At 37.6% G+C, this 22,534-nt stretch overlaps 1 protein-coding gene across 6 annotated transcripts in view; it reads right to left on the bottom strand.

Annotated features, from left to right (window-relative positions):
• LOC139145045 (centromere protein J-like) overlaps positions 1-22,534 on the bottom strand; it is a 62,650-nt gene that overhangs the window by 39,012 nt on the left and 1,104 nt on the right. For 4 of the 6 annotated variants that reach the window (XR_011554890.1, XM_070715969.1, XM_070715973.1 and 1 more), the window contains exons 2-7: positions 20,400-20,967; positions 15,271-15,471; positions 13,779-13,975; positions 8,215-8,442; positions 4,172-4,312; positions 1,841-2,098 (exon numbers count right to left, since the gene is read on the bottom strand). Coding sequence is in view for 5 of the 6 variants with exons in the window: in XM_070715969.1 (XP_070572070.1) it covers positions 1,841-2,098; positions 4,172-4,312; positions 8,215-8,442; positions 13,779-13,975; positions 15,271-15,471; positions 20,400-20,850 (1,476 nt within the window). In the remaining variant the exon portion in view is untranslated. Of the gene's footprint in view, positions 1-1,840; positions 2,099-4,171; positions 4,313-8,214; positions 8,443-13,778; positions 13,976-15,270; positions 15,472-20,399; positions 20,968-22,386; positions 22,527-22,534 lie in introns of those variants that run through there. The other 2 variants (XM_070715970.1, XM_070715972.1) reach the window with 2 other exon arrangements.

Below are 22,534 nucleotides of genomic sequence, written 5' to 3'. Positions count from 1 at the left end.
TTTGTTGAAAACCAAGGGAAAGCAAACCATTTACATTAACACAAGAAAGTGGGTTCTCATAGAAACTCTTAATTGCCTTGTACAATTTGCCTGAAACACCATTTTCAAGTAACTTAAAGAACAACATATCTCTGTTTACCCAATCAAATGCTTTTTTCATATCTATAAAAGCTGCAAATGTGGGCAAACCTGACGCTTTTCTATTTCTGATAATACTTGTCATAACATAAATGTGGTCGATACAGGCCCTACCTTTCCTAAAACCATTTTGCTCATCGACTAAAATATTTCTGCGTCAAAATATTGAACAAGTCTATTATTTATAATTCCAGAATACAATTTACTCACAGTTGACAGAAGGCTTACTCCTCGATAATTTAAAGGAACTCGGGGATCATTCAATGCATTTTTGGGTATTGGTTTGATTATAGCTTTTCTCCACATACTAGGTATTTTTCCAAAATTAAAATAAAGTTGAAATAACTTGTGAAGCAATTTAATTGCAGTTGGGTTTTTGAAAATCTCATAAGGAAGTTTGTCAACGCCAACTGCTTTATTGAGTTTTGACTTATTTACTACATTCGTTACCTCTTGAAGTGAAATATCACAATTCAATATGATTACTGTCTAACTGCCATTCCAACTGATTTTTACAACTCAAAATATGTTGGTAAAAGTCCTCATCGAATCCAGTGTCTCCCGTGACAGAAAGGCTATAGAGATCTTCAAAGTCAGATTTCCATTTATTTAAAACTGAATTAACATCTGTTGTGACGCTATTGTTTTCTGCGTAAACCTCCCATGGAATATCATTTTTTGTTCTAGGACCCAATTTATTAATGTGACTCCAAAACTCAGTTGGATTCTGTGTGTTTAAATTTTCAATATCCATCATAACCTGTCTTTGGTATGACCTCTTCAGCTTTCTGTAAAATTTGTCAAATGTATGTTGGGCATTCCTAAAGTTTTGTTAAATACCAAAAAGGAAGATTTTATTACCCTACAAAAGTGGGTCAGCCCCTGCGACTGGTGCCTGGGATAGCATTGGCGCCAGCAATCACCAAATATTGGTCCTTTGAAATTAATAGCAGTCCGAGAAATTTGGAACTTCTGAGCTCATGGATAAACTCACCTGCACAACAATGAATGCGTACATGCAAAATTTATTTAGTAAATAAATTTTGAATATTTGAAGATTTCAGAGATGGCTACTGACGTTGCAGTTCATGCTATGGTCAGCCTTTGATATAACAATGGTCAAAACTTACAGTGTATTCAATGTCAGTACTTTTGAAACAAAAATTTGTTTTACCAGCAGTTTATTATAAATGATACAGATATTTCACATGAGTTTTTGCAGCTATATACCGTCACTTATATACCGTCACTTCTACTTCAAAGTTGAGAAGCATTCTAGTCATTTGCATGTAAGCATTCTCTGTTGTGTAGGTGAGAAGTTCCGAATTTCTCGGACTGCTGTTAATTTCAAAGGACCAATATTTGGTGATGGCTGGCACCAATGCTATCCCAGGCACCAGTCGCAGGGGATGACCCACATTTGTAGGGTAATAAAATCTTCCTTTTGAAAATATATGCCCGTTTTGTTGCCTAGCACATAATTGTAGACGCCACCATTTTCACAAATGGTGTACAGCAAATTCTAAAATCATAGCCCCTCAAACCACTGCCTCATTGGATGTAGACTACCCTATTCATGAATGGATTTGCCCAGTATATTAATCAGACGGCTCCCCTATTGCTAGTTAATTTCCATAAAGTAGTTGGATTTCTACACTATGAAATAGGGGAATGAGAATGTTATAAAGGTAGATCTGCCTACCTTTGGAGAGATTCTTTGAGTTTTCTTCACTGGTGATGATGGTTTATCATTTCGTGTTTTGGATATTTGTCTCTCAGCGCTGCTACTCCTTTGCTGTTTACTGGAAAGCGTTTTCTTTTTACTGGGTTGCTCATTTGGAGGTTGTTTCGACTTCTTCACTGCCTCCTTGTTCATTCCAAATCTAGCTATTCCGTCCCCTTTTTTGAGGAAGGGCTTCGTTGAAGCCATTTTGCGGTCTGGAGACAGACTTCTCCTATCCTGAAAAGTAAGTGGGTAGAAATTTGGCATTTAATTTCAAGTCATTTTCAAATGTTCTGACTTTACAAAAATTTACAAAACCAGAAAGTCATCAAAGTAAGCATTACGTATACCTTGTCAGGGCACTGTCTCACTTGACAAAATCAGGTGGCTGACCGTCTTTTTGTTCCTTCACACTTCTTGTTCATAATGAATTTTTGAGGGAATACAGCAGTTTTGCTAATTAAATGTTTCCCTTAAATACGTCAAAACAATTCTATTGTTTTCTGTGCCAAAAAGTTGGACAATCGTAGTTTGGCTTTGGGAGGGAGTTTAAAATATTCTGTGAATTTTAGTATCTGTGAATCTCTGAAAGAATTATTAGATCTACATTGACTCTTTCAAATAATAAGTAATTTGCATGTTGCATTATCATTGTGACATCTGCCAATGCCCAGTTCTGAACCAGAGAGCTACAGAACAACGAACTTTCTTCCTCCAGTGCAAGCTAAACCAAAAAATATCTTTGAATTCTTTGAATTGCTCCTGTCATTGTGGCAATGAACTAAGCTGGAAAGGGCGCTGTTTAGGCATGCATTTTGTGAAGTCAGCGTCGCTTTCGAAAGTGCAAGGAAATTTAGTTCCAGGTCAAGAAATCTTCGCTGAAGTTTCAGGGTCTTTGTTGAAGTTTCGAAGCAATACCTAACCGAATGTGAACAGTTTAAAATTATCAAAGTGCTCCTTCTCACTACTAACTAACAGCTTCACAGTAACAGACAAACTGCACTATTTATGTGAAGCGAGACTTGACCAATGAAAAGTTTTCAATTCTCTGCTGTTATGGACACCCAAAACACTGTCACTAACCGTCTTTTACAAGACCAACCAAGAGTGTGGCTTTTGAGAACAAAGCATCCAAACAGCCGGAAAAAGCCTTGAATAGTCGAAGTTATATCAGCATTTTCCTTGACTTGCTCCTGACAAAGGGTAGTAATATTGAGCATGAAATCACCATCAGATGGGTTTGCCCAGTTACGGATTGTATTGAAATGTGGACATTTTTTTCAGAAGACTTTGATGGACATTTTCAAGATTTCCAATTCGCATGCATTGATGCTTTTTGGGGGTACGTTTGCTAGTTCAATCTATTAAAAAAGTGCAGTATTTCATTCAAACGGAGTTATGCAACACATGCATCTTGGAAGTAATTGTCTATGAATGACAAATCTATCTGTCTGAATATTTCAACATCCTTTGAAAACCATAAAGGCAAGCAGACAGTGCTGTGTCTGTTGCCGTTGACAACAAATCAACCTCAGACAAGCTCATAAAAATTTTTACGATAGTGACAAAATGAAAGGAAGGAGACAGGACAGATCTGTTGTTAAAAACAGACAAGTGCTACTCATCACATAATAATGGACAAAAGTTTTCGACACTTGGTTATAAACATAAATAAATTGCAAACCAGGAGATGTTGCTATTACTAATCCCATTGTACACATTTCACCGCCCAACCTGATCCTATTCAAAGGATTTGAAAAGTGTTTTCTTCATATCCACTTGGGCAATAATCTTTTTTATTAGGGGTGTAGTTACATTTACATTTGCCTTTGACTGGTCTAAATGGATGAGTCTTCAGGCACCTGGTCGGTCCTTACAAGAAAATAATAGTGTCTTGTGTTACGCAGGCATCAAAGATGTAAAACAAGTTCACATCATTTACAGTCAGGCTGGATTTCAGTTTCAGTTTCAAGTCATTGAGATGAAGAAACAGTAACAACAACTCTGATGCCCCCAAATAAATTTTTTTCGTGATGAATCCAATCAAATGTCACTTTTCTGTCCATGAGGTTGTCTGAGAAATTCAAGTTCGAAATAGACACCAACTGCTTGCAGTAAATGTAGTTTTGATATTTGACAGATAAATATCTATGTAAAAAGTGTATCCCGACTGTTAATGGGCATTCAATGAATTGATTATTAAGATTACAGAACTTGCAGAATATATTTTTATCTTAGATCATCAGGAATACTTTAGACTTGAAAATTGCAAACTTCAAACCTCTTGGAATCAACAGGATTCATACTCACTGTTGCTTCTTCATGCCGTAACTTTTCCTCAAGAAGCTCCTCGAATGTTTTCACTCTTGTGCCGAGGCAAGAACTCACCGGTAAATCATCAAAGTTTGTGATCGGTGAGTCTGGCACCTGACCGTCTGTTTCATTGAGCGTCTGCAAAGGGCATAAAATAAAAGAAACCATGGTGTCAGTTTCTATATTTGGGACGATCTTGAGGTCAAAAGAAGCAAACATAAATGACAATCTGTCCATAACAGAACCTACATCAATGTATTGTTTCACAAATTTTTGTACAGGAAAAATTTTTGTGAATGCGCGGGAAACTTGAAGAAGATTGGCTTTGTATCAAGCTGTAATAAATAAAAGTTGAAATTTTAAAAAATTACTCTGTTTGGGTGTTTTTAATAATTTTCTATATTAAAAATGCCCTCTAACACAAAGCACTAACTATATGTGAGACAGAACTACTCAATACTCAGGTATCCTGTACTGTTATAATGAATATCAAAATTTTCTTGTTTTTTATGGTGCAGGCATGCCTACTTACAACAGAATGGAAGAAGAATGGCTCATTGGACAATGGAAACAGAAAAATCACTATATTTATTCATATTAAACACTGGCACGGACTTGAAAAAACTTATTAAGCGAAGTTATTTATTAATACGGTTTAAGATTGATTAAACAAAACAGTTTTTTGGAAGTAATTTGCGTGAATGCAGACCCCCTGTAAAGGATGATAGGGATGCTTTACTAAGGCATAGTATTGCATATATGGTATTCAAAGGTATTTGTCGAGGTACATGTGAGTACAGCCACGCAAACAACGTGGACAAATTCAGATGACCCTTAACTTCCTTGACTATGCTTTGATTCTTATATGTACTAAACTGCTTTCCTGGTGCCTAACACATTCAGATCGTTTAAGCCCAGTCCATTTTCAAATACTCTAGAAGGTTAAAATCAAGGTTTTCACAACTGACCTAAAGGACGCTGTCGTGTTTGCACATCAATGAAACGACCCTTGAATTGAGTGCTTTGGACAAGGCACTCTGGATAAACCACGGTACAAAGTATACCATTGAGATGTTGACCTAGATTTGCAGGGCAGACAGTGATGTAATGTGAAGGGGTACACATTGTAACATGCGAGTGTGGGAGCTGTTGTGCTCTTTGCAATTGACTTAACTTCGATATTAAAACACTCAACACTCCATTTAACACACCTATGCCGTATCCTCCAAGTTCACAGTCCATTCATCCATATTTAAACAGACCCTCCGGAACAACTCCGGGGTCTGTGGTTTAAATAGGCGGGTATGTTTGATTTGGTGTGGCAAAAGCTCTGGGCTGCGTTGGAGGGCCTCATAAATATCAACATTGGTGTGATTGGAGTGGTTTTCGTAGTGTTTGGTTCTTTTTCACCCTTTTACTCAGGGTCTAAGGCACAACATGCAAAACATACATTTTATCCATCACAAAAGAAACAAAAACACCTGGTTCAAAATGCTGGTATATATGTGTGTGCAATGGTAGTAATCTAAAAATGTGGTTTTTTTTTCATTGGGGGTGGGGGGAGTTGTGGGTTTAAGGGTGGATCTCTAATGTACTGGATATACAGAACAAAGGGTGTACCTCTCATCTCTTGGTAAGTAACGCGTGGAGACATACACATAAGTGTGTGGGCTGTAGGCGCACAAATGGAGTATAGTGGTTGACGTTATGCAGTCTCATTCTCACTTACAAAATCTCACTTTGGCCTAAAAACCTCAGAGAACAAAAGATGGGATTATCTTTTTGTTGGGACATTAGAAAATGAATTGTCCCCACTGTTTCATCTCCAGTGTCTTGGCTAATCCATTTGTAACTCAGTGTTCTGTGGTCACATTCAAACTTTGTGTGTCAGGGGAAAAAAGCTTGGCTGTGAGGTTTGAATGTATTTGTAAGACAACAGAATATTCTTCCTGTCGATAAACACACTTTGCGGAAAATGAGTTGTTCTTTCTCTTTGGAAAATGAGAAAACATCCACTGGATGGGTCGGAAAACCACCCAGAACCAAGTGATTTATTTCAAAACCATGACGAAACCTCAAACAGAGGGAAAATTCCAACACCTGGGCCAGTGCATGAATAGATGTACACAAAAGTTTTCTAACTGAAAAGACTGACGTTATGAAACACAGGGTCTCACTTGTAAAAACCACTGACCATTGGAATTTATTGGTGAAAAAGTCCTTATTCTCACTAGTCTTACTCACATGTGTGATTTATTCTAAGCATGGACTGACCTACATCATGCTGACAATAATTCCTAACTGTCACAAAGGTGTCAACTGCACACACATTTCAATTGAATATCTTCTGTTTCAACAAGGACTTCATTCAAAGTTGTGCCTACAACTGAATTCCTTTTTTTCCCATCGAAAGACTTTCGTTGGGAAACAATCTTTTTCTATGGAAGGCATGTTTTCTGATGTTTCATTTCTGTGGAATCAGCAAACACTGTATCTTGTTAATGACAACATCTGACACCAACCTCTCACACACTTCTTCAAATGGTGACTCTTTCCAATTTATTCATTACCTTCTAAGTCCTACTACTTAATTTCCTTAATAATACATTCATCTATGCATAACGTGACTCATTATGTTAGGAGAACAGTCAATGGTCTTAAATCTGCACTTAATTACCACATAAATGTTCATCATCATTATTATTATCATTACTATTATCATTTTATTATCATTACATTATTATGAAATAGAAGGGCTGAATTTTTGTGCAGGGATGTAAGTTTCACAGATGGGGAAGGATAACTGTGGCAGTAAGTGGCATTGCAAAAGTTTGTTCGTTTACCTATGTCACATTACTTTTTGAAATGCCTATTCTTTTCAATTGCATCAGCATACAAAGAAATCACAGTTGGTTTGGTGGGATGTGAGCAGAATTCACTACAGATTAATCAGACACAATATTACTATGCATGTCATGTAGGTGGGGCATGTGCCATAATAATTACAGAGAAAGGATGACATATGGGTACATGAACAGGAAGTACCCCTAGATAACCTTATATACAATATTCAGTATCTGTTGATCTCAACTTGAGACCAGTCAGCATTAAACGTCTAGTGGTATGGTCCACTGGTTGGTCAGTCCTGCTGCACTGGTTGGCCAGTCCTGGCGCACTGGTTGGCCAGTCCTGGCGCACTGGATGGCCAGTCCTCGCTCACTGGCTGGCCAGTCCCGGCACACTGGTTAGCCAGTCCCGGCACACTGGCTGACAAATCATGGCACACTGGTTGGTCAACCCTAGGTATTTGGACTCTCAAACTTTTCCAATTCTTTTCTGATCTACCACATGCTGGGGTTCATTTTAAAGTTCTTGGAGAAAACTTTTTACTATCCTAGTTTTTCCAAAATCGAAAATTTTTATTTTCCTCTATAGACTGAACACAGGGAGAGTGTCAATTTTGAATTTCAAATATTGGTAAATATTGGGTAATGTATTTCTCCAGTACCAAAATTTGCATGGTGACCCCAATTTTTATTCAGAATTTTGAAAGTGTTTTGCTGAAAGATTCCTTGACGAAAGTTTGAGCAAACGTTAAAGTCTTTCACTTTCGAGGTGCATACTACTATAAGTGCTGAAAGGTACTTCTTTCTTAAGACAACATCACTCAAACAAAATTCCCAGCAGTATATTTACAAACTCATGTTGAGTAAACTTGTTTGACAGAGCTTTAATCCCTACTTCAGAGCAAAATTTTACTAGTATTTCAACCTGTGATGCTTTGCCAGTGAGATATCTTTTTTGAAAAAATTGTCTACACACAGTTGTAGTTTGCAAGGATTTCAGAAACTGGATTGGTTTAATGTTAATTGCAATTGAAATACCAGGTAAATTTGAACTTGACTGAAAAGTAGGAAATTTGAATTACTATACTGTCAGAAAACCTGAACAAATGTGACTACGGGAAGTGACAGTTAACTGACAACCTACTCATTGGATGTTTCAAGGTTGGATTTTCAGTGAAATTAAAACCGACTCACCCTTTCTTCACTTTCTTCATTATCGGCAATTGTTTCCATGGTTACCACTGGCTGTGCCCTGGAATGTTTATCTTCCCCTGGCAAGTCACTTAATTCGGAGGCTGTGTCAGGGAGCGGCTCCACCCCCTCAATCATAGTACTGCTTGGAACGTCACTGACAGAGTCCAGTTCAGAGTCGTACATTTCTGGCTCTTGTTCTGGAGGGAGTGAGGGCTGGGGAATGAACGGCTGGAAAAGAGAAATAATCAAACTTTAGATGGAGAAGTACTAAAGAGCCACCAGAATTCACAAATCCAAAAAAGAGTTTTCATGGGTCTTTGGATAGGAATCCCCTAATTCGTGAATAAAAGAGAGGATATAAATACCCAAGTCTAATCAAACAGCTCTTTTCATATATCATTTGAAATTCCTTTATATATAGAATAATGCACTATAAAAGTGACTTTTCCAAATTTCAGGCTGTTTATTTGAAAAATCTTCACATGAATACTTGTCACTTACATTGGTCTGTATCATGCAATAAACTGACATGCAGTCATATCAAGCCTCCCAGTAGAAAGATTGAAAGAAATTCTACCAGCACTTTACTGTTACCATATTTAATCATACCATTGAATTATATGATATCAATTAATGCTGATCCCAGTTCTAGAGAAAAAACTATGAAGATGTCTTCACGATAGCTATGGATGCAAATAAACTGACACAAAATGACCCATAAGTCAGACTTGTATGACAATGCAAATGAATTAGTGCACAAGTACATCACATGGTTATCATGTGACCAACTGATAATATGCAAATAACTTATGATGACATTGAGTTTTGAGAAATGTGGACTACAACATTGGACTATAAAATGTTCACAATGCAAACTCTATCTTTCTATGCATCGTTTGTTTGTTTGATTTTCACTTGCTGCTATTATGGTTTACATACCCTGTCTCAATGGCTTGGTTAAAACCCATACCAACATAGACGTAATTTGGGATATAAGTGGTGATAAATAACTGCAGTGGTTTGAAATCACAAATTTTAAACACAACCCTTTACTTTTTAGTTCACAAATCTCAAAAAACCAACAGAGTAACATGAGTTCAAAAAGCAGACAATGGAAGGATTCAAGCAGTTGTGACATCTTGTTATCTTAAGCTTCTTTGAATCCAGACAAGATTAACAGATTGTACATTTAATGAGTGGCTTGTAAGCTGCAAAGATTATGATACTGTGGAGGGTTGGATATGATGAACCACTAGGTCACCTGTCCATGAAGAAGTGTGTAACTGTCACAGCGTCTGTTGTCTTGTCTGGTATCTGTGATTTATAACTTGGTGCATGGTTGAAATAAAATGCCGGAAAACATCATCACACCGATAAAACATTTTTGTCTTTACTTCCTTTCCTCAGGGGCACATTAGATACATTTGTCTGTGATTGGAACGGAATGTTATTATTCGGAACAAAAACTGTAATGAAAGAATCTTATTTCTCCTTTCAACATGGTATAGAATATTTGTCAGTAGTTGAAACTGGTGTTTTATTACCAACATATTTGTTACCATTAAAGGTGTAGTCATTCAAAATACATCAACAGATTTTAGAATTTTGTCACATTTCCTCAATCTCATCACTGAAATATTCATACCTCAACTGGTATATGCACTTGTTTGACCATTCACATCTATCTTACATTGCAACAATCTTTTAATCATTTCCCCTAAGAGTCTATTCGTAGAGTGAGGGGTTCTACTGTTGAGTAAATATACGACATGACAATGTTTTTGGAAAAATTCAAGAAACTGGGTCCATGTGATGCCATCTTACAATTTAATATAATCCTAGGGGGTATGGTTTCATGACATCATTATGACAGGTACCCTTAGGCAGATACGACATGCACCAATCGATGACTGGATACACTAGCCATTAGGTTGTCCATGTTTTTGTTGGCATAATATTTTCTTGGAAAAAAACAACAACTGAAAAAAACAAGTAATCTAAAGGGGTTACTATTTGGGCTCTTATAGTTAAAAATATATTATTAGTACTAACTTTTAGCATAAGTTGTCATTTTAAATTTGACTTGCCAATTCTTGTAATCCATTTCAAACATAATCTCAATATAGAAAATTAGGCTGTTGTCAAGTCATTCATGTCCTACAGATATCTACTGGATTTATATCATATGCTGGATTTACGGATATTGTGAATGTTAGGAGCTAAAAATATGCCCACAAGAATTGTGTATTAAATGAAGGTTCTTTAAGAAGCAGAACAACTGAACAATATATAGTTTGCAATTTAAACTATTTAAAGAAAATAGTTTGGAAGCGATAACTAGTTTTTCCTTTTTTGTACTGATCCATATTATCAATGAATCAGGACAATGTTGATGGGAAGCGATAACTAGTTTTTCTTTTTTTGTACTGATCCATATTATCAATGAATCAGGACAATGTTGATGGTTTGAAATGAAATGTGTGTTTCTTTGAGTTTGAAGGCTGCACAAGACTTTCAAAGCATCTTTTCAGCTTTCAACTTCCAAAGTCACAATGTGGACACAGGCAGATTAGTGGTAATACTGTTTCAATATTGCCACAGTACTTTCTCTCTCAGCCTGTAGTCCACAGAAAAATGTATAGTCTGGTATCGGTATGTCTGTTTCAAACTCCAAAAGTAACAGTAGTTCAGTGTGTGACTTCAATACAGATGTACAGATACTAGACATCAGAATGACTTCAATACAGATGTACAGATACTAGACATCAGAATTTAAGAATGTAAGGACTGGATTATTGAAAATGCCATTCTACCAATGGCTTCACTAATGTTTCGTTGCAAATAGTACAGCTGTATTTGCATACATCTGTGCAATCTTGCTGACAGTGTGAGCCAGAATGGAGAAATTGAACGGTGCATAGCAAAGTGTTGGATATCCAATGGCGAAATACTACCTGGCACTCAACCTCTGTCAATGGGGACAAAGTTTCAATATTGAGGAGATAACCTACGGATATGGACAAGCACAGATTAAGCCTGACATCACTGAATTTGCAACGACCCTGTATCAGTCGCAACATGTATCTTGAATGCGTACATATCTGGGTGTGAATTTAATGAAAGACATATAATGACCTGTGTCTGCATTGGAGTGATCTCGTCTAAAACCCAGGTCACAGATTTTAGAAAAACTGAATTGAAAAGCAAACTGTCTTAGAAATCGAGGCCCGAATCCTTTTGTTCCCGAGAGAAATAACATCCAATGAAAGGCCTGAATGACACTGAATGAAACCAATAAAAAAACCCTGTTGACAGTTTATGATGTACAACCTACATGTACTCAAAAAGTTATGGCTTTCTGAAAGACACATTTGAATGATTGTTAGTCCTTAGGGGTGGCATACTTTCTGGGCATAGCCCCCGGGGTGATTTGCCTTGCAACAATGATATAACGGTTACTGCAATTTTCCCAAATCACCAGAGGTTAAACTGTGCAGCTAGCCGTATCTGGTGCAGTATCTCTCACAGAAGCCCCATTGAATTCACTCATGGCTACCCTAATTACATATCTACACCGTCCTCTCTCCTCCTGCATTCTTTTCCTTGAACCCGGCGGTATCACGGCAACCTCTAACCATCCGCGCACAATGGCAGGAGGGCCGCAGACAGACATGTCTGACTCTTGAGGTCCCCGGTTTAGCGGTTACTCAGATTTGAAAATGCAAATTCACTCCCCTCAACCGTTAGCTTTTACCCCTGGAACAGAGCAACTCGCTCCAGCAGAAGAACCCTAACACTGATTTACAATAATTGTTAATTAACTCTCATGTTCTCACTTTCTATTGATTAATCAACAACAAAAGAAAGCGGCTATGCTCTGTTGTAATTAGGGGATGGTATGATTGTCTCGCAGTTGCCTCTGTCCCTTGAAAAGTTCCCACTCACTCAATGCGTGTAGTGACATGACAGTCAGCGCCACTCACTCATGCTTGATGATACAGATAAGCTTTGGGAATCACTCCTCAAAGGCAAACAAAGTAAGATCACGCTAAATGCTGGCTAGTCATAACTACCTCCCAGAGGACGACTCCAAAGAAACGAAGCAAAATGCACGCAGTTTACACTACAAGAGAGGACATATTTCCCAAAGTTATGTACCCCGTCACTTGCATGGAACATCCATAGTCATTTGTAGACAATGGACTGTCTGCTAATTGTCTGATTTGGCTAATTAATTATCTCTGACAAAAGTGGAAGCTGCTTACACCATGTAGGAATGTTTGCAACAACACTGATAATAACTATACTTCACACTTGTTTACAAGTGACTTCAAAGCCATGGATAAACCACTGATCTGTGGGTTTGACTAAAGGAGCCATTCAGTCTCCAAATATAATTTGTATAAAAAATAACCATTTTTACAGTTAATGTTGCTGAGGCACACTGAAGTTTGATAGGCTTATATTTCTAATACTGTCATTTGCATGTAAATGAAAACACTCAAAAAGATCCGGGGGACATACCTAACTTTACAATCAAAACTTTGATCTTGGAAGACTCTTTAAATAAACCTTTGGAAATTCACATAAAGAATTACTGTATTTTCATGAACTTTGAGACTGAACAGAGACAAATTATTGATGTTACTGAACCCACTCTTTTGACTAAAAATATATTTTAAGCAGGCTCAACAGAAAACAAGGCTGACTGAAAAACATGATAATGCTGTTTTCTATTACGCTTTAAAGAATCTTAAAATCACTGAGTTTAAAATGTTCAGTACATCAACAGTACTACTAAACATAGGTATGGACTGATATACATGTACGCCTTTTAAGATAGAATTCGCCTTGGGTACAGATATTCAGATTTTCAAATGTTAACAATCATGCTAGTATGGTCTTTGTACGGACTCATTTTTGAAGAAAGCATCTGGTTTTTGTGAAAATTGAAAATTTTGCTTTTCATCCACTGAGTTAACAAAGGGATAGCTGCCATTTTGAATTTCAAGAGATTGAAACATAAGGTGACTTATTGCACTGGTATCATAATGTGCTAGGTGACCCTGATTTTATTAGTCTTGATTACAAAACAGAATATTGTTAAATTTCCTTGAAAGTTTGAGCTAATGATAAAGTTTTCCGATTTTGAGCAGTGCACTCCCTTAAGGTAGTATGTGCCTCGAAAGTGAAAGACTTAAACTTTTGTTCAAATATTCCTTATAAATGAAACTTTCGACCATTCTCTTACCAAAGCAAGAAAAAAATCAGGGGTCACCATGCAAAATTTGGTACTAGAGAGACAAACTACTTATGATTTCTCGATATTTGAAATTCAAAATGGCCGCCACCCTGTGTTAACTCTATGCAGAAAAATAAAATTTTTGATTTTCGAAAAACTAAAGGTGAAAACTTTTCTTTCACCAAGAGCTTTAAAATTAGCCCCCACATGTGGTAGATTAGAAGAGAATTGATAAAATTTGAAAGCCCGAATATCTGTCCCCGAGGTGTGTTCTATCTTAAAGAAATAATGAATAGAGTCTAATATCACATGGATTGCTTACTTTCATCAGCTGTTTAGGTGGGAAGTCTCGATGTGTTTGGTGTGATGAGGTACCACTGGTGTCCCCATTAGCAGACGATTTAATGGCAGCGTTGGCAAGAATCTGAGGTATGGTGCTCGGTTTAATCGACGACGCTGATGCTGTGGACGTCGAATGGCGCGACTGAACTTCTACGCCTGTTGTCTGTGATCCTGTACCTTTCCAGAGAGGTACCAAAAGCACAATTGCATCAACAATTTCGTAAAACTGCTCACCAAGTCAATACAAAGTTATCTAACTGTAGTGTTGATTCATGTAAAAGTCACACACAACTTGTATGATATTAAAGAGCAGAACAAAAAGACTTTGAATATTAAAAAGATATTCATAGCCACCTTATATCATTATGACAAATGAAAAAGGTAACATTAAACAAACATTGAGACAGGATAAGTTGCAATAAAAATGCTCTAAATATATACTTTCCGGTTGAAAACATCTTGATAAGCTAAATATTTGGTTGTATTTCTACTCAGACTGTATAACTACTGTTGTCTGTTGCTGATGTTTGCTGTATTTATTTGCATGTCTTTTTAAAGTGAGTCAGCCGCTTTGGACTCCAGTAATTAAGGACATTTTCGGTCTTCAAAGCATGTTTACTGTACATGTTCAAAATAAATGGTCAACTGCTCCACTTCTTGTGCTGTGTCGATTTCTATGCCTCATCCTATTTTGGTTGAAAAATGACAAAGTGTTTTCTGAGAGTCAGGGTTCAAGCTGAGTTGCAACTTTTCATCCATGATTGCTTGCCCTAGACCAAGACAAACATGTCTTGCATTTAATCCCTGACACATTCCTGCGTTGAAACTGCCTGAAACCATGGAAACTACGCACGGGTACCTTCCAGAAACAAAAACGTTCCTGCGATGAAAACACATGCAAACATCTCATTGAACAAATGATCTTCATTGTAAGTAACACTTCAAGGGACTTCTAATGGTCCGTACAGAAGGCACCGCACAATTTTTTTTGAACAAATCAATCAATCTGATAGCATGGGAATCAGTCTGGTCCTAAAGGCAGTTAATTCAAACAGATAGGTCACTTCCACAGAGGTCTTGGTGTCAGGCAAACAGCTGAGATTGCTGCGATGGTCAGTAATGCTACATTTCCTTTAGGTTTTAGACCTAAAGTCACCAATTTTGTACTGGCAAATGAAGCATGAAACACATTGCCACTTTGAAGTCATTGCGTTCATCTGAGGATAAATTCATCAAAGATACTCCAAATAATTGCTCAAGCCTTTTCTGCAAACATTGGCAGGTATATCACAATGACTTTCTGTCTCAAATGTCATCAGTAGTAAGTCCTAAAGTTTTAACTCTTTAACCCCCTCCCCCAACCACCACAGAGATGATCCCTTCACACCATTGAAAAGAATGAGATCAGACCAAAACAAGAGTTAGAAAAGGGGTGGAACGCCCTGGAGGGGTGGATCATGACATGTTCTTACCTCCCCACTGTATTTGTCTTTGTAATGCTATCTCATTGTTCACTCTCTCTTGAACACTCTTCAGCTGTTCCAATTCCTGGTACTGCTTACGTAAGAGTTTCTCCTGTTGTTCCTTCTGTTGCTGCTTCAGTTGCTTGTACCTCTGCAGCAGTTTCGCTTGCTCCTTGGCCGTGTGGTGCTCAAAGGCATCCCGACTTGTTTCTGAAGGTTAGGCAATCATAGAATGATGTATACATAAAACGTTCAAGGGTTAGTGCCCATAACTTTTGATGATGTTTTTCCCGTTACTTTTGTTTTTAATGTCAACTACAGTTTCTTATCATACTCCAAAAAGCATATTGAGATACACAGTATTCAGCTTGCCAACTCAGCCTGTGCATGTGTGTAGACTATATTGATGTGCTTTGAAAGTGAATTACTACATGGATATTGTCGACAAGAGGATTCTGGTCCGGACTAGAATTCAAATACAACAAAAACAATGCATTTTTCATTTATAGACACTGTGTCCACCAGCTAAATAGTTGGTGTTTCAACATGCTTTGAGGAATAGAACAAGGTGTTGTTGACAATAACAACCCAAATAGTGAAAAAAATAATCAAAAGTTAAAGTTACTGGGCCCTTCATAAAGATATCAACAAAATTCAAAGTTCAACTGTCATATACTTGTCTCGGGCAAGTAAACGATGTAAAGATTCTCCATTGAAATTTACGCCATAAAAGCATGTATTCATCGTGCATATTATTATATTTGTATGTCAGTAAATTATACAGAAATATTAATCGGCTGAAGTTAAATCTAGTTGAACACCTGTTTTGTGCCAGAGATATCTAAAATATTGCAAATTCTAGTTCCAAACAAATGAAATTATTGAAACTGTGTAATTTTGACAGTTCAAAGACAACTTCGTCGACAAGCTACTTATGGGCGTTGGATGGATAAAATATGAAATGAAAAACAATCAAACAGATAATGAGGTTGCTTGAACAGTTCCCATAACGCTATCCCCACCTTGATTTGGCCCAAACTCATTATTATCAGTGGTGCCCGTGGACCTGTTTACAGGCAACTGGGTGGGAGGGGGGGGGGGGGGGGTAATAAACCTGGCAACTGTGAATATAACATGTTGGCAGAAAGAAGATTAATAAAGTATTCCAACATTTTTGCTTGAATCTTCACGGATGAAATGAAGTTGGTCATTGTATGGGCATGCTATATTGATTCACCCTGAACTGTCCACACAAAGGAAACTATGGAAAGGGGTTCCATTCAGGAACACACCTGAAAAGACCTTGACCACTGATCCGTATAAACTCACACCATGGATCATGTGGCTTTACAGTTCAGTCCATCACCATTATTCACACCATTTGTCAGCCTTTTCTAAATTTTCACGAGATTCTGCAGACCAGATTTCTTGAATCCCTTTTTTTTATATTAAGTCTGGTATTGAACCAGTTAAAATTGAAGTAAACCAAGATTGAGTAAATGAGTTATGATTTTAGCCATTTCAAAAACCACAAAGTGGCCCTTTTAAAATATTCACTGTCTGCTCATGAAACTGTGATTGCGATCTGTATTAAAGTGAGCATTTCTGCACCACTGTCTTGCAACATGTGAAAAATGACTACCGCAAAAGATGAGAAATTCATGCAAAGGAACAGAGAGTAACCTGTACAGAGGATACCCACTGATGAAAACTTTTTCTGTCACCTGTCTAATGATCAATGTGCTCTCTCACTTTTAAGATTTCGAAAATTTAGAAATCGTTTGAAATTTCCTTTGGTTAGCCCTAAAATGATACCTGTAAAAATGTTCAAGTGAGAAACAACACTATAAGTCAGTGGTGCGTCAAAATGCCAGTAGGGTACTTTCTGACCGCACTGTTCAAAACTTTCAGACATGTCAAAGTTATTTCTGCAATGTCAGATTGTTTGAATCGGTGGTTTGTCATTTATCTACAACGGCCAACCACACAGTGACTGATCCCATCCTTAATCCTGTGTGCAAATATGCTTCAGTGGTATCTGGATGGATAATCTCTTCATTGCAGATATGGAGTTTGTCTGATGCAAATAAACATCATATATCACAATTGAGGTAGAATGTGCCTGGGACACAGATATTTGGACTCTCAAATTTTACAATACCATTTGTGGGGGCTTACATGTATTTGGAAGCTAATGGATTTAATAAAGTTTTTGCATGTTTATTTTTGTGAAAATAATATTCTTTGCAATAGCGTTAATACAGGGATGGTGGCCAACTTGAATTTCAAGTGTTGGTAAATACTAGGTAATTTGTTTCTATAGTACCAAATTTTCTGCAGCGGTTTTTATTCAAGTTTCCTTGAGGAAATTTGGGCAAAAGTTTAAGTTGTTAAATTTTGAGGTGCAAACTAATTACATTGAAATGGACACCCTGTTTTCACATGTATCATTTCCGAGTTCATGACCTTTCCTTTTCCAATAGTTAAAATTAGCCCTAGTATCCCTAGTATCTCTTCTCCTTTCCATCTAAAATATTTACAGTATTGAGTCTCATGATTCTAATGCTAATTAAGTACATGTATATCATATGGGTAAGTTGGAGGGCCACTCAACCTAGTCATTGTAAGTTTTAACTCAATCTGTCTGATATTCTGTGAAGTTGAACACATTACCCAATGGTTCTTTTATTTCCATTTATGCCCTTCAAGATGTGGTAAAGATGAATTGGCCAAGTTCCACTACAACATACATGATGACATCTTTGCACTTCTGTACATTCTATAAACTCTATCATCATTTTAAATTTATGCATTTTCCATGGGCCTAAAAAGTTTGTCACATAAATATAGAACAAAAGGTGTAACATAAAAAATTTCCTGAGACAGGATACATAGGTGGGTACTTCATTTTCTGGAAGTCTGAAAATATGTTAATAGAGAAGCATGCAATCAGTCTGACAGACAGTTCACAGTAAATGTTACTTACTGTGTGCTCTATGACACTGAAGTAAAGGATGGGGAAGGACTGAAGATAATTTATACTGCTACATGAACTCTGCCTACTTCAATTTTAGGTCGCAGAAAAGTACAGAGCCCAAAAGATTGACTTTGATGTACACGTCAACCGCATTTGTAGACTTAATAAACTGTACGTAGGTGACAAGACTTGTCCCAAGTTATCAAGCGGTGGAACAAAAACTGAATGCCATAGAAGGATATTGTTGTTTGCATTGGGAGGTATGAAACAGTCTTAAACATGTTGCAGGTTCTTCTTCTTGCACTTTATTGATACAATACTTGGTGATGTAATTTTTGGTACATCGTTCTATGGTATTGAGTTGAATGGAACAAAGGTATATGTTATGAATGAGTGTCACATGGTGCCCTGTAGTGCAACTCAACTGCCAGGCACGTCATGCATAAGTGGATACAAAATAAACTATCAGAACATTCAACCAGTATAAGAAAAATACCCTTTGTTTTTGCCATATCGCCTGGTAGAATTCGGCATCAGTGAGCATGCAGATTAACTGTGTATAATTTGCATAGAAATGGGTATTCACAGCTCGTAAACTTTATTTTGAAGCAAACAGTTGTAGCTCACTGAATGCCATGGGAGTGGAAAATATCAGTTAATCTAATGACTTCATGCATTTGTTGACGTGGAATGCAGTTTGGCATTACTCCTGAGAAAGCATGTTCCATAAGAATGGCTTTTCTGTTTTGCATTCAAACAAGCCATACTACCTTCAGTTAATCACTTTGGATAAATTTCAAGTGTGTTATACTTGATTCAAAGACATCAGCCGAACATGTTTCAGATTCCTCACTGAATGTAACTTCCCGTCACGTTCTCTGCATGCTTGTTTTACAATATACCTTCTAAAAGCTGACTTTTACCACTACCACTGGCTTTGTAGATGGGCTTCCTGCAACTTTCTTTATCAAAAAGCTAAATATTTTTCTTTGGGAGCCCAAATCTCCCTTTATGTGACAGCCTGAACAAGGCACAATACAAACACATGGGGTCTTTTCAACCCCCACCATGATGACCTTGTCTGGTGTCACCGGCAAAGCACACTTGTCCTGAGCAAGCCGAAAGCAAACATACCTCACATGATAAATAATACATGATTTAAATGCAGTGATAAAGAATAGCCAGTTATATTGGTTCAGGAGGGCTTTCAAGCTCCTTTGATGGGTTAGTTCAACCTTGGATGGTGCGCATGAAAGACAAAACAGATAAACTGGCCAGAAAGGCATGTTTCAGACTTGTTTTGGGGGGAAGTTATCATTGGATACGAGGCACTTATAGCATTGTAGTTAGAATACCTAGCGGCATTTAACATGTAAGAGCCTGAGGGCTAAGAATGACATTTCAATCAGTTCGCTGGGATGACAAATTGTTGTGAGAGTTCGTAAACACCTCATAACTGCAACAATGCTAACAGAAGGTCAAAACTGAAAGCTGATTGGCATTTGGAACCGTCCATATTTTGAACATTTTTCTGAAAAACTTGTCTTCACCAATAAGATGTAGAGATTTTTATTCTTGTGCTATTTATATTACAGTAATGAAACCCCCAGAAAATTATTTGGATCAAACAATTTTAATACAGGGAAACTAAAGAATGGATGACTCTGGTCGGAATGAGCTTGACTGTCAGTCTGTCTCCTTGATTTGCCACATCACTTGTGAAACAATCCAAGATAGGTTGTTTTCCCTGAGTACACTTCAATCGTTTGCACAGATCCACTCACAGTGTACTTAATTCAATCTGATGAACTACAGGCAGGGATGAATGGCTCTCACACAAAGATGACTGAACGGAGCTGTAGATAAATTCCTCCTACTAAAAGATTCAATGGGACCCATTGTGGGTCCACGCTTTCAATTGCTCATCATTGTGCCACCTTCCCGTTACAGCCTGCCTTATCAATGTCTCACAAGCCAGATATTGCCGCTGGTGATTTTTCAAACATTTTCAATTACTCTTGTAATCCAATTGCAATGAAGAGGCAGACCGTAACTTATACCCTATACATCAGAACACATAAATTTTGTGACAGCTAATACTGAAGTAAAAAGAGGCCGTTGACCAAGGATTGTTCCCTTAAAATCACTTGGACATACTTACCGAGCTCAGTTGTTGAGTTGTATCCACTTCTTTCTGTGCTGTATGGTACAGCTAATGCCCCTGGCAGTTTATTATCATGTGATGTGTCCTTATGAAGGTCATGCATAAAATCTGTTTGTACAGGTCCATTAAATTTTGGATTTTTGCTGTCCAGCCCATGCAAAGCATGCACACTGCTGTGATAAGTATCCCTGTGTCCTGGGGCCACCGCATTCACGCTGTCTGACCCCGGCACATAGGTTGTCCTGCTTTCAGTTGCCTGCATGTCTGCGGCGACATTATCATCAACGTTTTTCGAGTTGAGAACCGGTGGATGGAAGTCCAACAGGACACCGGCTCTGGAAGTCCAGGCTGTTGAGGCCGAGGCTAAAAATCCTGAGGGTATGGCAGTTGTAGATACTGGTAAATTACTCACACATGGAGTGTCCTGCTTACTTTCTTCACTCTCCATGTTTTCACAGCTAGTGCACTGGATACTCCATTATTATCTAATCCCAGTTTATCTCATCAGCAAACTCCAAACTGATTCCCTGTTCCAACTACATTGATATATCTGAGATTGTGAGACCTACATTGAAATAAAAAACAGTTGATATTTACAAAGGCTTCGCTGCATTAAGTATTCCAGATCTTCATATCCATCATAACATTAGTGTATGTTGTTGACAGCATCAGATAATATACGTATGACTGCACATAAAACTATCAAATGCATGTCAGAAAGATTGTTTAGATGTTCCCTCTCCTTTGCTTGGCGGTGCTAAGCGTTCATGTAACAATACTCACACTACATTTAACATTTTCTGACTGGAGAGGGCAAATGCACATGTGCTTCATCATTCAAAATTACACGGATGTAGGAACAATTCTACCTAACCTGTGTTACAAGCACATTATCAAGATAAGCCCTCCAACAGGTGGTTGGGAAGAACAAACAGGCACCAGCACCAGTCTGCACTTTGAACAAACAAGGTCAACTCATAACTCCTCGAAATTTCTTTGCATGCATCCTATTCAAATCTATGTGATATTTAAAAAACCTGGCATATAAGAGAACTCTTTGAGGCCAAGTAGTGTGTTACACTGAGAGAAGAAATGCTGATTTGTTCTGATGGATAAAAAAGCTATCAAAATTTGTAGCGCCTCCGCATTATCTTGTCAGATAAGCCAGTCTTTGCGTTATCTGATACACAGTCAAGGCTTACAGTAAACTTACCCCACTTAATAGGAACATGACAGTTTGGTGCTGTGATATTTGAAAAAAATGAATGCATAAAAAAAGAAAAGTTACTGAGAAGGCTGAACTTTATGGCTGTGCAGTGAACTTTTGGGGTTAATCTAACGTGCTGTTGCTATTTCCTGTTCAACACTTACAATTTAGGTTGGATTTTGAAAGCCGCATTGTATGGGTAAAGTAGATTACCAAAGCATGCACAGTAAAACAAACATATCAAGTTGAGGAAAAAAATGTAGACATGAAACCTTACTACCATGCTGCATTACATGTGGTTGAGTTTTTCTCACAGTTGAGACCAAGGTTAATTCATGTAATTGGGTCTCTATCAAGTCATGGGACAACTCAACTACTCCGTTTGAAGACTAAATAAGCATTTGAAACCAACAATGCATGGTGACTGAGAAGCCCTGTGAGTCTTTGAATGAACTGAAAGGAGAGCAGAAATAATAAAGGTGGAAACGACAAAAAGTACAGAAGAGAGTTCACAGCACTAGAGGGGCAGAGTTGTGACTTTGGTGATTTGTCCTGGGGAACTGACCTAAATAGCAAAAGAGTTAAAGTTAACTGCTTTAACTACTGTGCAAGATACACATACTTTATCCACAGGCACACTATATGCCATGGCCACTTCTGTTACAACCAGCTTTTCAAAGGAGTAATTATACAATGGTTTTGACACAACACTGCATCACAGGTTCGTTAACATTAAAAAGCATGTGCACTGAGATAGCTATATCTTGACACACTCACTTGGATGTTACTGAATCAACAGATTTACCGCTCATGACAAATGGAGATAAGTTGCTGCACTGAAGATACGTCCACAGGGTCAGTTAGTCGAATTGCCTCTCAGCTCAGTGTGACATGTTAAGTGCGACCAAACATTTTTATGGCTTAA

This window comes from Ptychodera flava, chromosome 12, assembly GCF_041260155.1.
Source record: "Ptychodera flava strain L36383 chromosome 12, AS_Pfla_20210202, whole genome shotgun sequence".
In the NCBI taxonomy this organism is placed as follows: domain Eukaryota; kingdom Metazoa; phylum Hemichordata; class Enteropneusta; family Ptychoderidae; genus Ptychodera; species Ptychodera flava.
Note: the sequence above shows the minus strand (reverse complement) of the source record. Positions and strands in the feature narration are given on the sequence as shown.